The sequence below is a fragment of the Nerophis ophidion genome, linkage group LG15, assembly GCF_033978795.1.
Source record: "Nerophis ophidion isolate RoL-2023_Sa linkage group LG15, RoL_Noph_v1.0, whole genome shotgun sequence".
Classification (NCBI taxonomy): domain Eukaryota; kingdom Metazoa; phylum Chordata; class Actinopteri; order Syngnathiformes; family Syngnathidae; genus Nerophis; species Nerophis ophidion.
Window position 1 is genome coordinate 16714140 of NC_084625.1, and position 22887 is coordinate 16737026.

At 43.0% G+C, this 22887-nt stretch overlaps 1 protein-coding gene across 1 annotated transcript; it reads left to right on the forward strand.

Annotated features, from left to right (window-relative positions):
* The first annotated feature begins 8697 nt into the window (after positions 1-8697).
* tlr22 (toll-like receptor 22) lies at positions 8698-15070 on the forward strand. Its single transcript, XM_061921550.1, has 4 exons — positions 8698-8855; positions 8934-11489; positions 11561-11678; positions 14207-15070. The coding sequence occupies exons 2-4, from the start codon at positions 9008-9010 to the stop codon at positions 14448-14450; spliced, it is 2844 nt and encodes a 947-aa protein (XP_061777534.1). The 5' UTR covers positions 8698-8855; positions 8934-9007; the 3' UTR covers positions 14451-15070.
* The last annotated feature ends 7817 nt before the right edge of the window (positions 15071-22887 follow it).

A 22887-nucleotide genomic window follows, 5' to 3' on the forward strand; every position in this document is an offset into this window, starting at 1 on the left:
TTTTGACCCGTTTCACAAAATGAGGAAGACAATGGGAGTCGCAAGTATTCTCGCCAATATCTGCTGGTGGTCACCCAGATGACAAGAATAAGGGCATGCTATGAAGCCATTGACTTTAACACCTTCTACAACATGTACAAACTGCTTACCAGTCCAGCGACATGTTGTAAGAGGCTTCTGCAGATGCACGCACACGACTGGAAGGCATACTGGGTGACACAGAGTACACTGACGGTTGTGATATAAACAACTTTAACACTCCTACAAATATGCGCCACATTGTGAACCTACACAAAAGAAGAATGACAAACACATTTCGGGAGAAAATCCTCACAGTAACAAAACACAAACGCAACACAACAAATACCCAGAATCCTTTGTATCCATGATACTTACTGAGTATGTTATACACCCCGAGAGCACCAAACCCCGCCCACCTCAACCACGCGGGGGGGGGGGGTGTATAATATTGTAGTCCGAGTGAAAATTGGAGAACGTTGACTCCTGGTGATGTCCGGGAGAGGCATTGAATTCCGGAATCTCCCCGCAACAATCTGGGGGGTCGGCGATTTTGCAGCTGAGCCGCATCAGAGTTGCCAAAGAGCCGCATGCGGCTCCGGAGCCGCGGGTTGCCGACCCCTGCACTAGACTGTAGCTTCGTTAGCAGAGATTCAGATGAGACAAATTCCCTCTATTTCCGCGGAGAAAAACGATGTGGAACGCGAAATCACAAAAAACCCTAAGGTTCATTGACGTCATTATTATTGCAGATACACATTTTTATCATTTATTTCACTGTTTCAAGGCACATAGAGGTCTGTTGGCGGTACATTTTCCGATTTAGCATGTCATGATTATCCTCAATGAACTGCAGCCTCCCCAGTGCACTCGTGCAGCCACCCTAGTCCTGCTAGCACTCGTGCAGCCCAGACCGTGACTTTACCAACACCTTCCCCGACCGTAGGCAAGATGCAATTACCTTGTTACTCGCTGAGAGACATTATTAGCATTATTTAGACAGTAATGGCTGCGTGTTGACTCATTTTTAGTGGATCATGAATATATACTGTACTATATATGCAAACTGTACACTGACTACTCTAAAGTCATAGAATGTCTACAGTACTGCTTGCCTAAAGGCAGAGGTGTCCAAACATTTTCCAGCGAGGGCCACATAGAGAAAAATTGAAGGATGCAAGGGCCACTTTTATAAGTTTTGTATATGAAAAATACTCCAACCATAACAATGTAGGTGAATATATGCTAACATGTGAAAATAACTTCTACATCTTAGCTTTGAGTTATGGATAACAAAGCAATAAAATAATTAAATGATTATTTTAAAAATTATTTTATTTGTATTCATGGTGTCTACCTGTGTTGGATGAGGTGGCGACTTGTCCGGGGTGTACCCCGCCCTCTGCCCGAATACGTCAGAGATAGGCTCCAACACCCCCCCCCCCGCAACCCCAAAAAAGACAAGCGGTAGAAAACGGATGGATGGATGGGTGACTGTGCTCGAAAGTAAACTTGTATTTACTAATATTGCTATTATACGGTCAACTGAAACGCTTTTGAGAACTTTAGTACACTCAAAAACGTATTATGTCTCACAAAAATTTATACACTTTTTCATCATGCCGGGACACACGGAAATCATCGAAGACTTTATACAGTAAGACGCTCAGGTTGTCAGCCATTTTGGTGTTTAGGTCCCATTTTTGGGGGATTTGTACATTTTGGTACATTGAATTTTTTTATTATAGTTTTTTGTTCTCATTTGGGACCTGTTTAGTTCGTCTATTGTAGTGGTTCTCAAATGGTGGTACGCGTACCTCTGGGGATACTTGAAGGTATGCCAAGGGGTACGTGAGATTTTTTTTTAATATTTTAAAAATAGCAACAATTCAAAAATCCTTTATAATATATTTATTGAATAATACTTCAACAAAATATGAATGTAAGTTCATAAACTGTGAAACGAAAAGCCACAAGCAATATTCAGTGTTGACAGTTAGATGTTTTGTGGACATGTTCCATAAATATTGATGTTAAAGATTTATTTTTTTGTGAAGAAATGTTTAGAATTAAGTTCATGAATCCAGATGGATCTCTATTACAATCCCCAAAGAGGGCACTTTAAGTTGATGATTACTTCTATGTGTAGAAATCTTTATTTATAATTAAATAACTTGTTTATTTTTCAACAAGTTTTTAGTTATTTTTATACTTTTTTTTCCAAATTGTTTAAGACCACTACTAATGAGTAATATTTTGCACTGTTATACAATTTAATAAATCTGAAACTGATGACATAGTGCTTTATTTTACTTCTTTATCTCTTTTTTTCAACCAAAAATGCTTTGCTCTAATTAGGGGGTACTTGAATTAAAAAAATGTTCACAGGGGGTATAACACTGAAAAAAAGGTTGAAAACCACTGGTCTATAGAATGTGTTGCGGGCCAATAAAAACCAAGCTGCGCTCGGCAAATAGAACCCGGGCCGCACTTTGGACACCCCTACCTAAAAGGGAACGGCACTTTTTTTGCAATCATTCACAACCCTCATGATAGACAAGAGGACATGCATTTTTTTGCATACTAATTGGTAATTGAAGGTGCGAGCAGCGTTAAACAGACCTTTGCCCCCCTTTCACTGCGGGGTCCACGCAGGCATGTATGACACAAGCTGTCTCAACATTTCCGTGCCCTGACCCACCCCCAAAAGATCAGAGCATGTGGAAGGAAGTTATGACTGTTATCATTTTCCACCATTAACAGTAATTAAGCAGTTGCGTCCCACCAAATACCTCGACCCACCATCAAAAATTCCCAAAAAAACCTGAGCATGTGGAAGGAAGTTATTTGTTAGTTTTTCACCACAAAGGGGCGATAAAAGCACTGCAGTTGCTCCCACTCAACACCCAGACCATAGGCGCCAATCTACATTACTGCCAGTGTGTGCTCGGTGTGTGTGTGTGTATTAGTGTTGTCCCGATACCGGTACCAAAAGTATTTCGGTACTTTTCTAAATAAAGGGGACCACAAAATATTTGCATTATTGGCTTTATTTTGTCCAACCGGTAGGAGGCCACGGGGAAGACCCAGGACATGTTGGGAAGACTACAGTGGGGAAAAAAAGTATTTAGTCAGACACCGATTGTGCAAGTTCTCCCACTTAAAATGATGACAGAGGTCTGTCATTTTCATCATAGGTACGCTTCAACTGTGAGAGACAGAATGTGAAAAGAAATCCAAGAATTTACATTGTAGAAATTTTAAATAATTTATTTGTAAATTATGGTTGATTGGCAACACTAAATTGGCCCTAGTGTATGAATATGAGTGTGAATGTTGTCTGTCTATCTGTGTTGGCCCTGCGATGATGTGGCGACTTGTCCAGGGTGTACGCTGCCTTCCGCCCGATTGTAGCTGAGATAGGCGCCAGCGCCCCCCGCAACCCCGAAAGGGAATAAGCGGTAGAAAATGGATGGATGGTGGAAAATAAGTATTTGGTCAACCATTCAAAGCTCTCAATGATGGAAGGAGGTTTTGGCTCAAAATCTCACGATACATGGCCCCATTCATTCTTTCCTTAACACGGATCAGTCGTCCTGTCCCCTTAGCAGAAAAACAGCCCCAAAGCATGATGTTTCCACCCCCATGCTTCACAGTAGGTATGGTGTTCTTGGGATGCAACTCAGTATTCTTCTTCTTCCAAACACGACGAGTTGAGTTTATACCAAAAAGTTCTATTTTGGTTTCATCTGACCACATGACATTCTCCCAATCGTCTGCTGTATCATCCATGTATCCATTTTGGTATCAACTCAACTCGTCATGTTTGGAAGAAGAAAAATACTGAGTTGCATCCCAAGAACACCATACCTACTGTGAAGCATAGGGGGGAAACATCATGCTTTGGGGCTGTTTTTCTGCTAAGGGGACAGGACGATTGATCCGTGTTAAGGAAAAAATGAATGGGGCCATGTATCGTGAGATTTTGAGCCAAAACCTCCTTCCATCAGTGAGAACTTTGAATGGTTGACCAAATACTTATTTTCCACCATAATTTACAAATAAATTATTTAAAATTCTTACAATGTGAATTCCTGGATTTTTTTTCACATTCTGTCTCTCACAGTTGAAGTGTACCAATGATGACAATTACAGACCTCTGTCATCATTTTAAGTGTGAGAAATTGCTCAATCGGTGCCTGACTAAATACTTTTTTGCCCTGCTGTATGTCCCCCGGCGGGCCTGGGAACGCCTCGGGATTCCCCGGGAAGAACTGGACGAAGTGGCTGGGGAGAGGGAAGTCTGGGCTTCCCTGCTTGGGCTACTGCCCCCGCGTCCCGACCTCGGATAAGCGGAAGAAGATGGATGGATGGATGGATGGCTTTATTTTAACAAAACAATCTTAGGGTACATTGAACGTATGTTTATTATTTAAATTTTGTCCTAAAGTAAAATAGTGAACACACAAGACAACTTGTCTTTTAGTAGTAAGTAAACAAACAAAGGATCCTAATTTAGCTGTTGACATATGCAGTAACATATTGTGTCATTTATCATTCTATTATTTTGTCAAAATTAATAAGGAGAATTGGTAGAAAATTAATTTTATTAATCTATTTGTTCATTTACTGTTAATATTTGGTTATTTTCTGTTTCAACTTGGTCCAACTACACCTCTGTTAAAATGTAATAATCACTTATTCTTCTCTTGTTTGATACTTTACATTAGTTGTGAATGGTATCACACATTTGGGTATCAATCCGATACCAAATAGTCATAGGATCATTCATTGGTCATATTCAAACACCTCATGTGTCCAGGGACATATCGCCTGAGTTTCTAAACATGATATATATAAAAAGAAAAACAGAAAAAGATTTTGTGATGTTAAAAAATTTCGATGTGACAATAGTAGTATTGACTAGATACGCTATTGTACGTGGTAACAATACAGTGGATGTTAGGTGTATATCCACCAATGGCGTTTATATTTTAGCGTCCCAGGAGAGTTGGTGCTGCAGGGAATTCTGAGAATTTGTTCTGTAGTGTTTGGTTTTCTGCAGTGCACATCCATCCATCCATTTTCCAGTATTCTTCCAAAAGGTGTTTGTCGTTTTTGTTTAGTGCGGATTCACTATCTGGCAAAGGTTATGACAGTGTTGGCATTATTGATACAGCCATTGTTCATATGTCCACCTTTAGTGTGACATGTATGGCTGTTGAATAAGTATGCCCTTCTTTCGCTCGGTGCAATGTATGCATAGTTAAGGTGATTGGATCTTAATCGGGCTTTGGTGACTTTAAACTTTATGATTTGTGACATTTTTACATTATTAAACAAACCAACCTCGCTGCAAAATTAACAAGAAGAAGAAGATTGACTTTTCCGAAATTTATTTTAAAGATTGAAACCATAAATCTCCCGTGGGTGCTTTGGGACGAGCATCGACGGGCTCTGCGCCTTTGACCCCGACCATCCAAAATTTCAGGAAGATTGGAGCATCCATCCATCCATTTTCTACCGCTTATTCCCTTTTGGGGTCGCGGGGGGCGCTGGCGCTTATCTCAGCTACAATCGGGCGGAAGGCGGGGTACACCCTGGACAAGTCTCCATCTCATCACAGAGATTGGAGCATGTGGAAGGAAATTTTGACCGTTATAATTTTTCACCACAACGAGGCAATAATGGCGGCGCAAACAGCAAACATATAGAAGAAAAAACAGTAATTTCAATAGGACACTTGTAGTGCTTTTTCCTCGTCCCTGCGGGGCATACTTGCCAACCCGGAGACCTCTGATTTCGGTAGGTGGGGGGCATGATCGGGTGTGGGGTGTGGTTGGGGGCGTGGTTAAGAGTCAAGTATTTCATACATACATATATATATATATATATATATATATATATATATATATATACAGGTATATACGTATAAGAAAGACTTGACTTTCGGTGAATTTTAGCTATATATGTATATATTTATTTTATCATATATACTGTATATATAAATGTGTATATGTATATATATATGTATATATATATAAAATAAATATTTGAATTTCAGTGTTAATTTATTTACACATATACACAAACATAACACTGATCTACTCATTGTTGAGTTAAGGGTTGAATTGTCCATCCTTGTTCTATTCTCTGTCACTATTTTATATATATTTTATACATTGTAACCATATGCATGTACAGTAAATGGCAGTATTGTCCTGTTTAAGAGTGTCACAACATTGCTGTTTACGTCAGACGAACTGCTTTACGGTAGACGAAAACGTGACTGCTGTTGTTATGTGTTGTAACCGCCCTGGGAGGACGTTAATGAAACTGCCTAACAATAAACCCACATAAGAAACCAAGAACTCGCCTTCGATCATTCTACAGTTATAACGTCATTGGGCAGGCACGCTGTTAATATTGTGGGAAAGCGGACGTGAAAACAGGCTGTCCTCACTCAGATCCGCATGGAGCTGGAGGGGGCGCGGCCTCCAGTTCCGCCTGAATTTTGGGAGATTTTCTCCGAGAAAATTTGTCCCGGGAGGTTTTTGGGAGAGGCGCTGAATTTCGGGAGTCTCCCAGAAAATCCGTGAGGGTTGGCAATTATGTTGTGGGGTCTGCTCCGCTGCTCCGTCCTTAATAATCGTCTCTTTCTAGCTGGCTAGCAATGCAGCTAACAAGAGTAATCCAAATTGCTTCTAAATCACTCAAAAATTTGGCCTGTCAATCTTTAGGGACCACACAATTTGATTCGATACTGAGGGTAACGATTTAATTCAGAATCGATTTTCAGGTCAAATCAATTCTCGATTCAAAATCAATACTTAGAAAAAAAAAACATTGGGTGCCAGTTCTAAAATTAACTACATTCCTCCATAAAATAGACAATCAGTTCTGATACATTTTCATGTTACTTAAAAGGTAACTGGTTTTGTTTAAAAAAATTCAAAATGAATTCAATAAAGTCAAATAAAAAATAAGGCAACAGGAGAAGTATCCAACACTTCTCTTTTTTAAAGTAAATATGTACAGCAAATATGATCATCTACCTCAACACCAGTGGCGATTGCTCTAAGACTGCATGGGAAGCCCAGCTTCCCCTAAAATGTCAATAATTAAGTGATTAAATATAGTGTTGTGTGTACATGTTATTGACTAAGTATGCGCTAGAATGAACTCTTTTTTTCAGAATCAGCTTCTTGTCACTGGTAACGACCCGGCTTTCCTCTCTCTCATTCCCTCATCTTCACGGTGCTTTAAACAGTATAGATGCTCGGCGTCCACAGACTTCAATGGGGAAGCATACACTGCTACGGAATTAGACGAGTGATTTGATCAATTCTGGGCGTTGTACTTCCCATTGGATGCTGAGTGTCTCTGGGGGTCTATGAGGCAGTGGGCTGGTCTCGGCTGGCCCGGACGCTCAACTTCTGCATGATGATTGGATGATCTGTCTAAGGCTGATTCCTTTTTTGATTGACAGCTAAATGAGCGAATCAGCTATCTTGTTTTGTAAACGTCCGCAGGAGCATTTTTAAACATCCATTCTGTTGTTCTGAGTTGAACCGGAGACTTTCCAGATCCTTTTAGCGACATTTTCTTAGTTTAAAACGACTAGCGACAAATAGAGCTGCTATATCAGATGTTTTTTTGTGTTTGGAGACTGATTTCTTTCAGTCTGAAGTTTCTGTCCTTACCGAGCAGCGGGTGCTGCTGAGCCCCTCCACCGTCTTAAAGCACTCGCAGGCGGACACGTCGCACTAACCTCGCGCTAGTCCCAACTAGCGAGCTGGCTAGGCAGCAAGCTGCACATAATGGCAGATAATTTGAGTTTTATTTTTTTATTTTTCAATGAACAACAAACGTACATTTATAATGCACACAGATGTCATTAGTGGCAACGATGGGAGCTACAACTGCAGGTGTAGAGAGGAGCTTCTCCTGTTTAAACCAGCTCAATTCAAAGACATGCACCTGGGGATAGGTTGATTGGCAACACTAAATGGTCCCTAGTGTGTGAATGTGAGTGTGAATGTTGTCTGTCTATCTGTGTTTGCCCTGCGATGAGGTGGCGACTTGTCCTGGGTGTACCCCGCCTTCCTGCCCGAATGCAGCAGAGATAGGCTCCAGCACCCCCCGCGACTCCTAAAGGGACAAGCGGTAGAAAATGGATGGATGGATAGATGTCTTACACCTGCAACACTATGGGCCAAGGCTATTTAAGCAGCCTAGCTCTACTGGCCATTGAGAGAACACTTGTCAAATCCCTGGAAAAGATGTATTCTTGGTATGACAGGGTAACAGATCACTTTACTAAAAAGGAACGGAGGGTAGAAATAACGGATGAATAAACCACGGCCGAAACTGAGCTTCTCCTCCTTGAGAGACCAGCATCCACCACTCAACACTATGATATGCCAGAGTTGTTGGACAGGACAGATTTTTAAATAATTTTATCCACTTTAATTTACTAGTTAGAATGCATAAAAAAAAGAAAGACGTGTGCTCTTGTCTTACTTGGGGATTGTAAACGATAGGCAAAATTCCAAAAAAGTGCAGTTCTCCCTTTCAATGTGAGTGCTTTTGTTCAATCCTCTTCTGTGGCGAAACAGGAAAGTAGGCGTCACAGTTGATTACGTGGGTGGTGGCCAATGTGATACTTTTTTTTTTTTTGTCAGTGAGTGACCCTCCCGCTTACTCTCACTTCTTCACTCAATGTCCACAGGAATCTCATGCAGAGGAAATTTATTTCAAATTGTTCTTTTCACTGGGTCCAACTTCTGCTTAAGTTGGTACAGTATATTGTGATATTGGATTAATATTCGTTAAAGGTAAGTATTAAAACTGTTTACATGTCATTCTGTCTCCCAAGTTGTTGTTCATTCATTTTTGTCTTATTGTTTTCTCAGATTACTTCAATATCTTTCACTATTGAATAGGTGTAATTTGCACATTTTGAATTGGAAGATTGGATTTTGTCATTATGGAAGATGATGTAGAACCTACTAGAAGAGCTATAAGGTTTATTTCCATTGCCTTCTCTTTGACTATCAGCAGTTGCATTGGATTTTCGCTGAAGAACTGTCGAATCAGTTTTGACGAAGCCCTCTGTTCGGGCAACAAACTTCCAGCTGTTCCTCAGGACATCCCGTCGTCGGTGAAAGGGTTTGACTTGTCCGGGAACAGAATAACCAAAATACAAGTCGGCGACTTCAGTAATCACGCAGCGCTGATAGAGTTAAACCTAAAGCGCAACAGTATTTCACAAATAGAGGAAGGTGCCTTTGCCAACCTTCGCTCGCTCCAGAAGTTAAATCTTAATAATAACCACTTGCCACAACTGGGAAACGTTTTTGATGGTTTGAGCAACCTGACCGAACTAAGAATCACAAGCAATAACATCATAACTGTGCTGTCGTCATCTTTCAAGCCTCTAAGGAGCTTGACATTTTTGGACCTGTCCTACAACAAAATACAGAAATTGTTAGATATTCATAACGCAATACAACATCTTCCAAATCTGCAGTCTCTGGCCATAAAAAAAATCCATGTAAGAAATTTTCAATCTTGGGAACTGACCAACAGCACGGTTGGCATCCGATACCTTGATTTATCTCAGAATGCCATAGATGTCTTCAATGTTACCGCAGATGTTTTTCAAAATCTCACTTGGCTTAACATCGGCGGTCCCTATAGAAAGCATAAGATTACATGGTACCTTCGTGAGCCAAAGCTGCTCAGCCGAGTGTCCTCCCTCGATATTGGCGGTATTCGCTTGGAAAACATTACAGCGTTTTTCGAGAGCTTCAATTTTTCACTGACCGCTCTGAAGATGAATGCGATGAAATACAACCTCAAAGAGCTGCTCAACGTCTCCTGCACCATCCCTACACTGACAACGCTCCAAATCAGACACAATAACTTCAACCTGATGGATTCAGGTCTGTTCCAGCTGTGCTCGCGTGTCACCGAGTTGGATCTGGCTGAGAATCACATCCGAAGCATCTCCACCGACTCCTTCAGAGCCTTTCTTGTTCTGAAGCGCTTGAATCTTAGCCAAAATAAGCTTTCCCTGGTACCGCCTGCTGTTCAGAATCTGACGAGCCTTCTGGAACTGGACCTCGGCTCCAACAACATCAGCTCTCTCGGTTGTCACGACTTTGCCAAGTTAGGCAAACTCAATGTGCTCAGTCTTAACCAGAACTTAATTAGGACCGTAAAGCTGTGCGTCTTCAAGGATCTGACTAATCTTCGGGTCCTGAAGATGCAGATGAACAGAATCACTAGATTGAATGACGCTTTTAAACGATACTTGCCAAATCTCAGATATCTGGTCCTCCACAATAATACACTCACCACTGTTGAACAGGGGGAGTTTGAGGGCTTGCGGTCCCTTCAGAACTTGTCACTGCAGAATAATAATATCAATAAGCTTAAAAATGGCTGTTTTAAGGGACTGACCATGCTCACAGAACTCCTGCTACAATCAAATAACATCCGAGAGAGCGAGATAACCCAGGGGGTGTTCAATGAGCTCAATAATTTAACAAGGTTGGTTTTATTGGATAATCACATCAAATACAACTCCAATGCAGCTTTACCTAAGCCGCCCTTTTCACACCTTTTTCGTCTGGAGGTCCTCACCATGGCGGGTCAAAGCAGCAGGAACTTTGGCTCTTTGCCTCGCAACTTCCTGCAAGGCCTGACCAACCTCTTGGTTTTTGACATCAGGAATGTCCAGATCTCGTCCTTGCACCAAGACATGTTCAATTACACGCCTCGCCTGCAGAAGCTTGACATTAGCGCAAATGAGCTCACAGAAGTTTCGCCGCATTTGTTTGACCCTATCCCGAATCTTCTAAGCCTCTACATTTCCCGAACGACTCTTCAATCGCTAGATTTTTTAAACAAGGCCAACCTTACAAAGCTGGAGTTCCTGCAAGCACGAAAGAACCATTATTCAGTCATCACAGAAGAACAACTGGACTCCCTTTCTGGTCTGTCTTATCTCGATCTTCAAGGCAACAGTTTTACCTGTGACTGTGACAACTCAGGGTTTATCCAGTGGATAAACTACACCAAAACGCAAGTTAATGATGCCTATAACTTTGTGTGCAACTACCCGCTGCACCTTAAAGGCACTAAGCTGCTGGACCTTGACATCCGATCCTGTTCGGTGGACGTAGAGTTCCTCTACTTCATCACTACCACATGTGCTATCTTCCTATTCATGCTGATGACCTTTACCTACAATTTTCTGCGATGGCAGCTGGTCTATGCTTATCACCTCTTCCTGGCTTTCCTCCACGAGCGGAAGCACAGGAATGTGCCGCCTCAGTGTCACTTTGATGCATTTGTCTCATACAATGCCCACGATGAGCTTTGGGTCTTGAGAGAGTTGCTGCCCAAACTGGAAGGGGAACAGGGCTGGAAGTTGTGTCTGCACCACAGAGACTTCCAGCCAGGTAAGGACCTGTTGTTGTAGTACCGCCTTTATTCCAGTGTTAATGCTGCGCTAATTTGTATTTACCAACAGGGAAGCCAATCATTGACAACATCACAGAGGCCATTTACGCCAGCAGGAAGACTATTTGTGTGATCAGTCGGCGATACCTGGAGAGCGAGTGGTGCTCCAGGGAGATTCAGGTTGCTAGGTAGGCACCAGGCTCCCAATAAAAATTAATCCTAACCCTCTAATGAGATCATTTACAATGACAAATTTGGCCTTCAGAGTAATAATAATGCTGTGTTTGTCCGTTGTTAATTAAGGGACATATTGGTAAAATAACTTCTCTTTCAACCAGTGGTTGATACTTTTTTGTCAATTAATATTTTCTCAACACTTGCCTTTTTAGCTTTAAGCAAGTCAAGTAGGTTTGCAGTTCAAGGTAAAACTCAAACAAACCAGCAGCACACCATGCATACACGATGCTGATAAAGGGCCATAAAAGAACTCTGTTGTAGACATCAGCCTCCGTCTGACACTCGCGCCTCAGGCTTGCTGCTCTGTAAAGAAATCCTGCCCGCTCTGCTTTGTGCATGGAGCTGCTGTGACGTAGTTCCTATGATTACTGCAGTAATCTGTATGTTACTCAAAAATGCATATTTTAACCATTAAAATAATTTCTATAGTTCGGAAACATTGGGACAAATTGAAATATGTATTATGTTGTACAATGCCTAGGTCTGTTATAGCATGTAGTGCTGCATAAACTGCCTTCTTTCTGCTTTGCAAGACCCGTGTCACGTAACTTCAAACTTGACACCTCGTTGACTGGTTCTGAGACAAGATCAATTGCTTCAGTCTTAATTTACCTGAAGTGGGTTTTGACTTTTGAAGCAACACATTTTTCTGCACTAAATTTTTACAACTGTATTTTAACAATCATCATTTTTTAACACACAGATATTGCTCACAAAAGTTATCTGCATAAAAATTCAGTTCACAAAATTCAGATGCAAAAAAATTCAGTTACATAAATTCAGTGTCCAAAAAAAACTTTCGTATTAAAGACAAAAATCAACCTCCATAAAATAATAGCCTGTGATTAATCATGATTAATCCAAATTCAAAAGTGTCATTAATTTATTTAAAACAATCAATCACTTGACAGCACTAGACATTATGCACTACAACAGGGGTCACCAACCTTTTTGAAACCAAGAGTTACTTCTTGGGTACTGATTAATGCAAAGGACTACCATTTTTTTACACACTTAAATAAATTGCCAAAAATAGCCAATTTGCTCAATTTACTTTTAACTCTGTTATTATTAATAATGATATTTATATTTGTGGAAACACTGATCATCTTAATGATTTCTCACAATATATATTTTTGATGACATGTTTTAAATAGGTTAGGTTAGGTTGGGTTAGAATATATAACAAATTGGACCAAGCTATATTTTTAACAAAGACAAATCATTATTTCTTCTAAACTTTCAGGAACAAAAAATTTAAAAGAAATTCAAAAGACTTTAAAATAAGATTTTAATTTGATTCTACAGATGTTCTAAATTTGCCAGAATATTTTTTTTTAATTTTAATCATAAAAAGTTTGAAGAAATATTTCACAAATATTCTTCATTGAAAAAACAGAATCTAAAATGAAGAATTAAATTAACATGTATTTATTATTCTTTACAATAAAAAATAAATAAATTTACTTGAACATTGATTTAAATTGTCAGGAAAGAAGAGGAAGGAATTCAAAAGGTAAAAAGGTTTGTGTTTAAAAATCCTAAAATCATTTTTAAGGCTGTATTTTTTCTCTAAACTTGTCTTTCTGAAAGTTATAAGAAGCAAAGTAAAAAAATAAATTAATTTATTTAAACAAGTGAAGACCAAGTCTTTAAAATATTTTCTTGGATTTTCAAATTCTATTTGAGTTTTGTTTCTCCATCCATCCATCCATTTTCTACCGCTTATTCCCTTTCGGGGTCGCGGGGGGCGCTGGCGCCTATCTCAGCTACAATCGGGCGGAAGGCGGGGTACACCCTGGACAAGTCGCCACCTCATCGCAGGGCCAACACAGATAGACAGACAACATTCACACTCACATTCACACACTAGGGCCAATTTAGTGTTGCCAATCAACCTATCCCCAGGTGCATGTCTTTGGAAGTGGGAGGAAGCCGGAGTACCCGGAGGGAACCCACGCATTCACGGGGAGAACATGCAAACTCCACACAGAAAGTTCCCGAGCCTGGATTTGAACCCAGGACTGCAGGCCTCTTAGAATTTAAAATGTTGAGCAAAGCGAGACCAGCTTGCTAGTAAATAAATAAAATTTAGAAAATAGAGGCAGCTCACTGGTAAGTGCTGCTATTTGAGCTATTTTTAGAACAGGCCAGCAGGCGACTCATCTGGTCCTTACGGGCAACCTGGTGCCCGCGGGCAACGCGTGGGTGACCCCTGCACTACAAGTTTACTTTATTATGACAAAAATGTCAAGATTTTGTCTGAAATTTGATGAGTGAGGATGGCAATCATTTGATTAAATAGCTATTTTTTAAGCATTTTAATGCAGTTAAAAGTAACTGTTAATGCCTTTAGTCGCTTGAAAATTGAGAGGGTGGGGTGTGTATGGCACCTGGACAGTAACTTAAAGCATAATACGGAACCTTTTCTTGGATGTGAACCTTTGACGCTAACACTGCACCCGTCTGCTCCTCTAAGCTTTCGCCTGTTCGACGAGCATAAGGACGTCCTCATCCTTGTCTTCCTGGAGGACATCCCTATCTGTGAGCTGTCTCCGTACTACCGCATGAGGAAGATGCTGAAGAAGCGGTCTTTCCTGAGCTGGCCTCGGGCTGTCCAGTGCACTGACCTGTTTTGGGAGAACCTCCGCCAGGCCCTGAGGGCCGAAGAAGATCCAGGCGCTGGAAAGTTGCAGTTGACTGTGGAGGACAGTGTGTGGTGATGATGATGATGATGACGAGGAAGGTAAGAAGCTATAGGGACTCTTTGGTCAACAACCAGAAGGAACCAACAAACTGGTTGCGGCAAACTTGACGAAGAGGAAGTTTTCTTGCAAATACTTATTTTTTATTTAGGGCTGGGAAATATGGCCTTTCATTAATATCTTTATATTTTTAGGCCATGTCCCGATACACGATATATATCTCGATATTTTGCCTTAGCCTTGAATGAACACTTGATACATATAATCACAGCAGTATGATGATTCTATGTGTCTACATTAAAACATTCTTCTTCATACTGCATTAATATATGCTCATTTTAAACTTTCATGCAAATAATTAAATCACAACTAAGTCAGTTTACCAAAACTGTATTTATTAAACAGTTATTAAGCAGTGCAACAAACATTCATGTCATTTCCAAAACAGAAAATGCAAGATTGTCAGAGACATTTTAAAACAAGCTATTAGTGCACTTTTGTGCAAACAACAGTAAATTAAAGTGTACCTTTTGTACAGAACGCCACTACAGTAGTTAAAAACAATGAATGCGCACTTTTGTGCATGATGTCACACAAGATATTTCAATAACTGTCAAATAAAAATGAGCTGCATAACAGGTTCCTGCGGACTTTATCTCCTTCTGTTGTTTACTTTTTTTTCCTATGGTGTTGATGTGGAAATAGTTGCTTCGGCATTTTGTTGGTGTGGCACCGAACGGAGATGATGACATGCGGATTTTCAAACACTCCTTATTCTCTAGCGGGTGACTTTTCAAATGATGCTACATTAGCAGTGTTGCTAATTTTTGTAGCAACGCTTTTGCCGCATAAATGTTCAACATATTTTTGAACCCAAACCACCCCAGAACTATGGATCCCGTGCTGTTTTTCTAGGTAATTAATTCTTCCTTCATTTTTTACCAGATTTGCACCTTCTCTCTCTCGTATTACCACTGTTGGCATCACAGTTAACGTTACCATGTCGCTAGCTCTCTGCTCCGTGGGAGCGTGTGACGTTGCAAACGTGGTGTATGTAAGAAGGTACGCTTGGTTTAAAGGCCTACTGAAACCCACTACTACCGACCACACAGTCTGATAGTTTATATATCAATGATGAAATATTAACATTGCAACACATGCCAATACGGCCGGTTTAGTTGACTGAACTGCAATTTTAAATTTCCAGCAAAGTATCCTGTTGAAAATGTCGCGGAATGATCACGCGTGCGCGTGACGTCACCGGTGGTAGCGGACATGTTCTTCCAGTACCGATCACGGTTAAAAGTCGTCTGCTTTAATCGCATAATTACACAGTATTCTGGACATCTGTGTTGCTGAATCTTTTGCAATGTGTTCAATTAATAATGGAGACTACAAAGAAGAAAGATGTTGGTGGAAAGCGGCGTGTTGCGGCTGGCTGTAGCAAAACAAACACAGCCGGTGTTTCTTTGTTTACATTCCCTAAAGATGACGGTGAAGCTTTACTATGGATCAGAGCGGTCAAGCGAACATGGTTCTCTACCACATGTCAACCGGCAGGTTTCGGTGAGAATATTGTGGTAATAAGTCGGCTCTTACTGTAGACATGAGCGGAGCTCGCGTCCTCCTGCAGCTGTCAAAGAAGCAGCTGCGACTCTCTTGGCTTCCCTCAGGGACAGTGGTGGTCACCACACCTCTCCTACTATGAGGTATGACTATATAATCTCACTAAAACACTAGTAACACAATAAGCAGATAAGGGATTTTCCAGAATGATCCCAGTAAATGTATCTAATAACATCTGAATCGCTCCCACTGCCCTCGTCTTTTTTTTTCTTTTTCTTTTCTTTCTAATCCTTCACTCTCACTATCCTCATCCACGAATCTTTCATCCTCGCTCAAATTAATGGGGAAATTGTTGCTTTCTCGGTCCGAATCGCTCTAGCTGCTGGTGGCCATGACTGTAAACAATGTGAGGATGTGAGGAGCTCCACAAGCAGTGACATCACGCACACATCGTCTGCTACTTCCGGTACAGGCAAGGCTTTTTTATTTGCGACCAAAAAAGTTGCGAACTTTATCGTCAATGTTTTCTACTAAATCCTTTCAGCAAAAATATGGCAATATTGCAAAATGATCAAGTATGACACATAGAATGGACCTGCTATCCCCGTTTAAATAAGAAAATCTCATTTCAGTAGGCCTTTAAGTCTCTGTGAGAAGGAGAGACAAAAAAAGAGTGGGAAACGCATGCAGTGTAATGCCCACAGCTAAAAGCAACTGCGTGAGAATGTAAACTCGAATATCACGATATAGTTATTTTCTATATCGCACAGAGACCAACCCGCGATATATCGAGTATATCGATATATCGACAAGGCCTAGTTTTAATTCAGTTCATTTGAGATTGAACCTTAGTTAGAAAACATGGTCGCCTGTAAGCAAAATGTACAGTTTTAGCAAATAAGATTCCATAAATCTGTTTGATTTAAGATTATAAAGCTTTGAGAATATTACATGTATGCTAGCAATGCCCTCCCAAGCAACCTACAGAGGGCGCCACTAATCACTATTATTCAGACTCCAGTACACGTGTGGTATTGAAAATGTCTTTAATAAATAAATAAATGATCAATATTTGAGAACTCCAGTCAAAAACAGAGCTTACATGGCGGCGCGTATTTTTGACATAAAAGAAGCAAAGCACTAATGTGACAGTTCATGCTGCACTGGTGGTTATACTTATTTGCTGGAGAGTCAAGGGGCTTTTCCTGCTACGCTCACTGCCAGAAAATAACTTTATTGGATTTTTGTTTATTAAAAAAAAGACGCAGGCTTTAAGATGCATCACTGTCAAAGCTGTGCTGCAACCTTCCCTGCTTCAGGTGTGTGTGAAATGTGTCAGTGGGAGCTGTCACACCAAATTTCTTCCCCCTACAAAATCCTTCCCCCCCCATTTACTTCCGGGGTCATGATTAATACAGACGTTTTGTTAACGCTATATTATAAAAATTTAACGCTATATTATAAAAATGTAACGCTATATTATAAAAATATAACACTCCATCCATCCATCCATCATCTTCCGCTTATCCGAGGTCGGGTCGCGGGGGCAACAGCCTAAGCAGGGAAACCCAGACTTCCCTCTCCCCAGCCACTTCGTCCAGCTCTTCCCGGGGGATCCCGAGGCGTTCCCAGGCCAGCCGGGAGACATAGTCTTCCCAACGTGTCCTGGGTCTTCCCCGTGGCCTCCTACCGGTTGGACGTGCCCTAAACACCTCCCTAGGGAGGCGTTCGGGTGGCATCCTGACCAGATGCCCGAACCACCTCATCTGGGTCCTCTCGATGTGGAGGAGCAGCGGCTTTACGTTGAGCTCCTCCCGAATGGCAGAGCTTCTCACCCTATCTCTAAGGGAGAGCCCCGCCACACGGTGGAGGAAACTCATTTCGGCCGCTTGTACCCGTGATCTTATCCTTTCGGTCATGACCCAAAGCTCATGACCATAGGTGAGGATGGGAACGTAGATCGACTGGTAAATTGAGAGCTTTGCCTTCCGGCTCAGCTCCTTCTTCACCACAACGGATCGATACAACGTCCGCATTACTGAAGACGCCGCACAGATCCGCCTGTCGATCTCACGATCCACTCTTCCCCCAATCGTGAACAAGACTCCTAGGTACTTGAACTCCTCCACTTGGGGCAGGGTATCCTCCCCAACCCGGAGATGGCACTCCACCATTTTCCGGGCGAGAACCATGGACTTGGACTTGGAGGTGCTGATTCTCATTCCGGTCGGTTCACACTCGGCTGCGAACCGATCCAGTGAGAGCTGAAGATCCCGGCCAGATGAAGCCGTCAGGACTACATCATCTGCAAAAAGCATAGACCTAATCCCGTGGCCACCAAACCGGAAACCCTCAACGCCTTGGGTGCGCCTAGAAATTCTCTCCATAAAGGTTATGAACAGAATCGGTGACAAAGGACAGCCTTGGCGGAGTCCAACCCTCACTGGAAACGTGTCCGACTTACTGCCAGCAATGCGGACCAAGCTCTGACACTGATCATACAGGGAGCGGACTGCCACAAAAAGACAGTCCGGTACCCCATACTCTCTGAGCACTCCCCACAGGACTTCCCGAGGGACACGGTCGAATGCCTTCTCCAAGTCCACAAAGCACATGTAGACTGGTTGGGCAAACTCCCATGCACCCTCAAAAACCCTGCCGAGAGTATAGAGCTGGTCCACTGTTCCACGACCAGGACGAAAACCACACTGTTCCTCCTAAATCCGAGGTTCGACTATCCGGCGAAGCCTCCTCTCCAGTACACCTGAATAAACCTTACCGGGAAGGCTGAGGAGTGTGATCCCACGATAGTTGGAACACACCCTCCGGTCCCCCTTCTTAAAGAGAGGGACCACCACCCCGGTCTGCCAATCCAGAGGTACCGCCCCCGATGTCCACGCGATGCTGCAGAGTCTTGTCAACCAAGACAGCCCCACAGCATCCAGAGCCACCCCCGGGGCCTTGCCGCCGAGGAGCTTTTTAACTACCTCAGCGACCTCAGCCCCAGAAATAGGAGAGTCCACCACAGATTCCCCAGGCACCGCTTCCTCAAAGGAAGACGTGTTGGTGGGATTGAGGAGGTCTTCGAAGTATTCCCTCCACCGATCCACAACATCCGCAGTCGAAGTCAGCAGAACACTATCCGCACCATACACGGTGTTGATAGTGCACTGGTTCCCCTTCCTGAGGCGGCGTATGGTGGTCCAGAATCGCTTCGAAGCCATCCGGAAATCGTTTTGCATGGCTTCCCCGAACTCTTCCCATGTCCGAGTTTTTGCCCCCGGGACCGCTAAAGCTGCACACCGCTTGGCCCGTCGGTACCCGTCCACTGCCTCCGGAGTCCTATGAGCCAAAAGAACCCGATAGGACTCCTTCTTCAGCTTGACGGCATCCCTCACTGCTGGTGTCCACCAACGGGTTCTGGGATTACCGCCACGACAGGCACCAACAACCTTGCGGCCACAGCTCCAATCAGCCGCCTCGACAATAGAGGTTCGGAACATGGTCCACTCGGACTCAATGACCCGCACCTCCCTCGTGACATGTTCAAAGTTCTCCCGGAGGTGTGAATTGAAACTCTCTCTGATAGGAGACTCTGCCAGACGTTCCCAGCAGACCCTCACAATGCGTTTGGGCCTGCCAGGTCGGTCCGGCATCCTCCCCAACCATCGCAGCCAACTCACCACCAGGTGGTGATCGGTAGAAAGCTCCGCCCCTCTCTTCACCCGAGTGTCCAAAACATAAGGCCGCAAATCCGATGACACAACTACAAAGTCGATCATGGAACTGCGGCCTAGGGTGTCCTGGTGCCAAGTGCACATATGGACACCCTTATGTTTGAACATGGTGTTTGTTATGGACAATCCGTGACGAGCACAAAAGTCCAATAACAAAACACCACTCGGGTTTAGATCCGGGCGGCCATTCTTCCCAATCACGCCTCTCCAGGTTTCACTGTCGTTGCCAACATGAGCGTTGAAGTCCCTCAGTAGGACAAGGGAATCACCCGGGGGAGCACTTTCCAGTACTCCCTCGAGTGTACCCAAAAAGGGTGGGTATTCTGAACTGCTGTTTGGTGCGTAAGCACAAACAACAGTCAGGACCCGTCCCCCCACCCGAAGGCGAAGGGAAGCTACCCTCTCGTCCACTGGGTTGAACTCAAACGTGCAGGCTTTGAGCCGGGAATTGCCACCCCAGCCCGTCGCCTCTCACTGCCGGCAACGCCAGAGTGGAAGATGGTCCAGTCCCTCTCGAGAGAACTGGTTCCAGAGCCCTTGCTGTGCGTCGAGGTGAGTCCGACTATATCCAGCCGGAACTTCTCTACCTCGCGGACTAGCTCAGGCTCCTTCCCCCCCAGTGATGTGACGTTCCATGTCCCAAGAGCTAGCTTCTGTAGCCGAGGATCGGACCGCCAAGGGCCCTGCCTTCGGCTGCCGCCCAGCTCACAATGCACCCGACCTCTATGGCCCCTCCTATGAGTGGTTAGCCCATTGGAGGGATGACCCACGTTGCCTCTTCGGGCTGTGCCCGGCCGGTCCCCTTGGGGACAGGCCCGGCCACCAGGCGCTCGCCATCGTGCCCCAACTCCGGGCCTGGCTCCAGAGCGGGGCCCCGGTGACCCGCGTCCGGGCGAGAGAAATCTGAGTTCATTTTCTTGTAATTCCATAGAAGTCTTTGAGCTGCTCTTTGTCTGATCACTCACCTAGGACCTGTTTGTCTTGGGAGACCCTACCAGGGGGCATGAAAGCCCCCAAACAACATAGTTCCTTGGATCATTGGGACACGCAAACTCCTCTACCACGGTAAGGTAGCAGCTTAGAGAGGAGTAAAAAAATAAATAAATAAATAAAATTAAAAAGACAATTTACAAACACAAGCTATGGGATGACGTAAGAGGAAACGTGACCCCGGAAGTAAATGCGTCATCCCATAGCTTGTGTTTGTAAATTGTCTTTTTAATTTTATTTTAAATTTTTTATAATATAGCGCTAACAAAACGTCTGTGTTTTTATAATATAGCGTTATATTTTTATTATCTAGCATTAAGAAAATGTCTATTAATCGTGACCCTGGAAGTAAATGAGGGGGAAAGGTTTTTGTAGGGGGGAAGAAATTTGGCGGGACAGAGCAAATACCTTGCTTTCAGCGTGGCGCGGTGGAAGAGTGGCCCTGCGCAACCCGAGGGTCCCTGGTTCAATTCCCACCTAGTGACAACCTCGTCATGTCCGTTGTGTCCTTGAGCAAGACACTTCACCCTTGCTCCTGATGGGTGCTGGTTAGCGCCTTGCATGGCAGCTCCCTCCATCAGTGTGTGAATGTGTGTGTGAATGAGTATATGTGAAAGTCTCCAGTCCAAAGGCTCAGTTTTGGTCAAAAGTGAGCTTCCGTAAATAAGCAGCTTACTTACAAAACAAATTACAATATCGCATACACTAATGTAAAGCATATCACCTAGTAACTCCAAAATTATTATCAGCTCAGTTTTGACCAAAATTGAGTTACTGGGTTTTGCCTTTGGATGGGAGAAGTAATGTCAAAGCGCTTTGAGTACCTTGAAGGTAGAAAAGTGCTATACAAGTACAACCCATTTATTTATCATTTATTTTTAAGCAGGATGTCAATGTTGTTCTTTGCTTGCGTGGTAGACGCACCTGTCAGGCTTGGGCAATTGTTGTCAACCTTTGGCAGCGAGCCAGGAGTGAGAGCAGATGATAATCATCTTCAACCTGGGGTGTCCTTCTGTGGGTGTTGAGGAATGACGGAGGAAAAAAAATACATGTCTCATGTTGCACTTTATCCCACAAAAATGCATGATTCAGTTTTCAACCAACAGTTTACATAATAAAATTGTGGTTGTAATTCCTCCTGGGTGTAATACATTCAAGGGGACCTATTATGCAAAACCACATTTTTTTCCTCTCTGTATCTGTTGTGTGCATTTGAAAACTGCACAAGTCCCGAAAATTTGAAATCAAACCGTGGAAGCATTGCAGAGATATTTTTTTTATAACAATCTTGCCTTTCTTCATACTTCCAAGAAACAAGCCATTTGGAATTTGTCAATTTGGTGAACTTTTTCCCCAAGTGTGACGTCAGCGTAGTGAATTTTTAATTACAGAAAAAAACATCATGGTCAACACGGTGGCAGAAGAGTTAGTGCGTCTGCGTCACAATACCAAGGTCCTCAATAGTCCTGGGTTCAATCCCGGGCTCGGGATTGAATGTGAATGCGTGCGTTCCCTCCGGGTACTCTAGCTTCCTCCCACTTCCAACGCCATGCACCTGGGGATAGGTTGATTGGCAACACTAAATTGGCCCTAGTGTGTGAATGTGAGTGTGAATGTTGTCTGTCTATCTGTGTTGGCCCTGCGATGAGGTGGCGACTTGTCCAGGGTGTATGCCGCCTTCCGCCCGATTGTAGCTGAGATAGGCACCAGCGACCCCACAGGGAATAAACGGTAGTAAATGGATGGATGAATGGAAAACACATCAATTATTAATTCATTTTAGGCAACACTGCTTACTTCCTGGAAACAGTCGCATAAGCGCCGGCGCATGTCCGTTTGCCTCGAGAAAACATGGCGGAAAGCAGCTACACAGACTTCGCTTCGATTTTCCCTCCAAGTAAACGGAGTCGAGCGCTTCCTTTTGCTTAATTGTATTGATTAATGTTGACCCCGACATAAACAAGTCGAAAAACTTATTCGGGTGTTACCATTTAGTGGTCAATTGTACAGAATATGTACTGTACTGTGCAACCTACTAATAAAAGTATCAATCATTCAATGAATAAATTTGCTTCTACTTCCGTGATTTCTATGCGTGCGTTTACAAGCGCACTGCTGGTGTTAGATGATGACAGGTGTGGACACTATTGGAGAAAGACGCA

Bases quoted from the DNA above. Each gene is read 5' to 3' on its own strand.
- tlr22 (XM_061921550.1), top strand. From the start codon at position 9,008: ATGGAAGATGATGTAGAACCTACTAGAAGAGCTATAAGGTTTATTTCC. The intron at 11,490-11,560 runs GTAAGGACCTGT...ATTTACCAACAG, and splicing joins CCACAGAGACTTCCAGCCAG to GGAAGCCAATCATTGACAAC. The intron at 11,679-14,206 runs GTAGGCACCAGG...TGCTCCTCTAAG, and splicing joins AGGGAGATTCAGGTTGCTAG to CTTTCGCCTGTTCGACGAGC.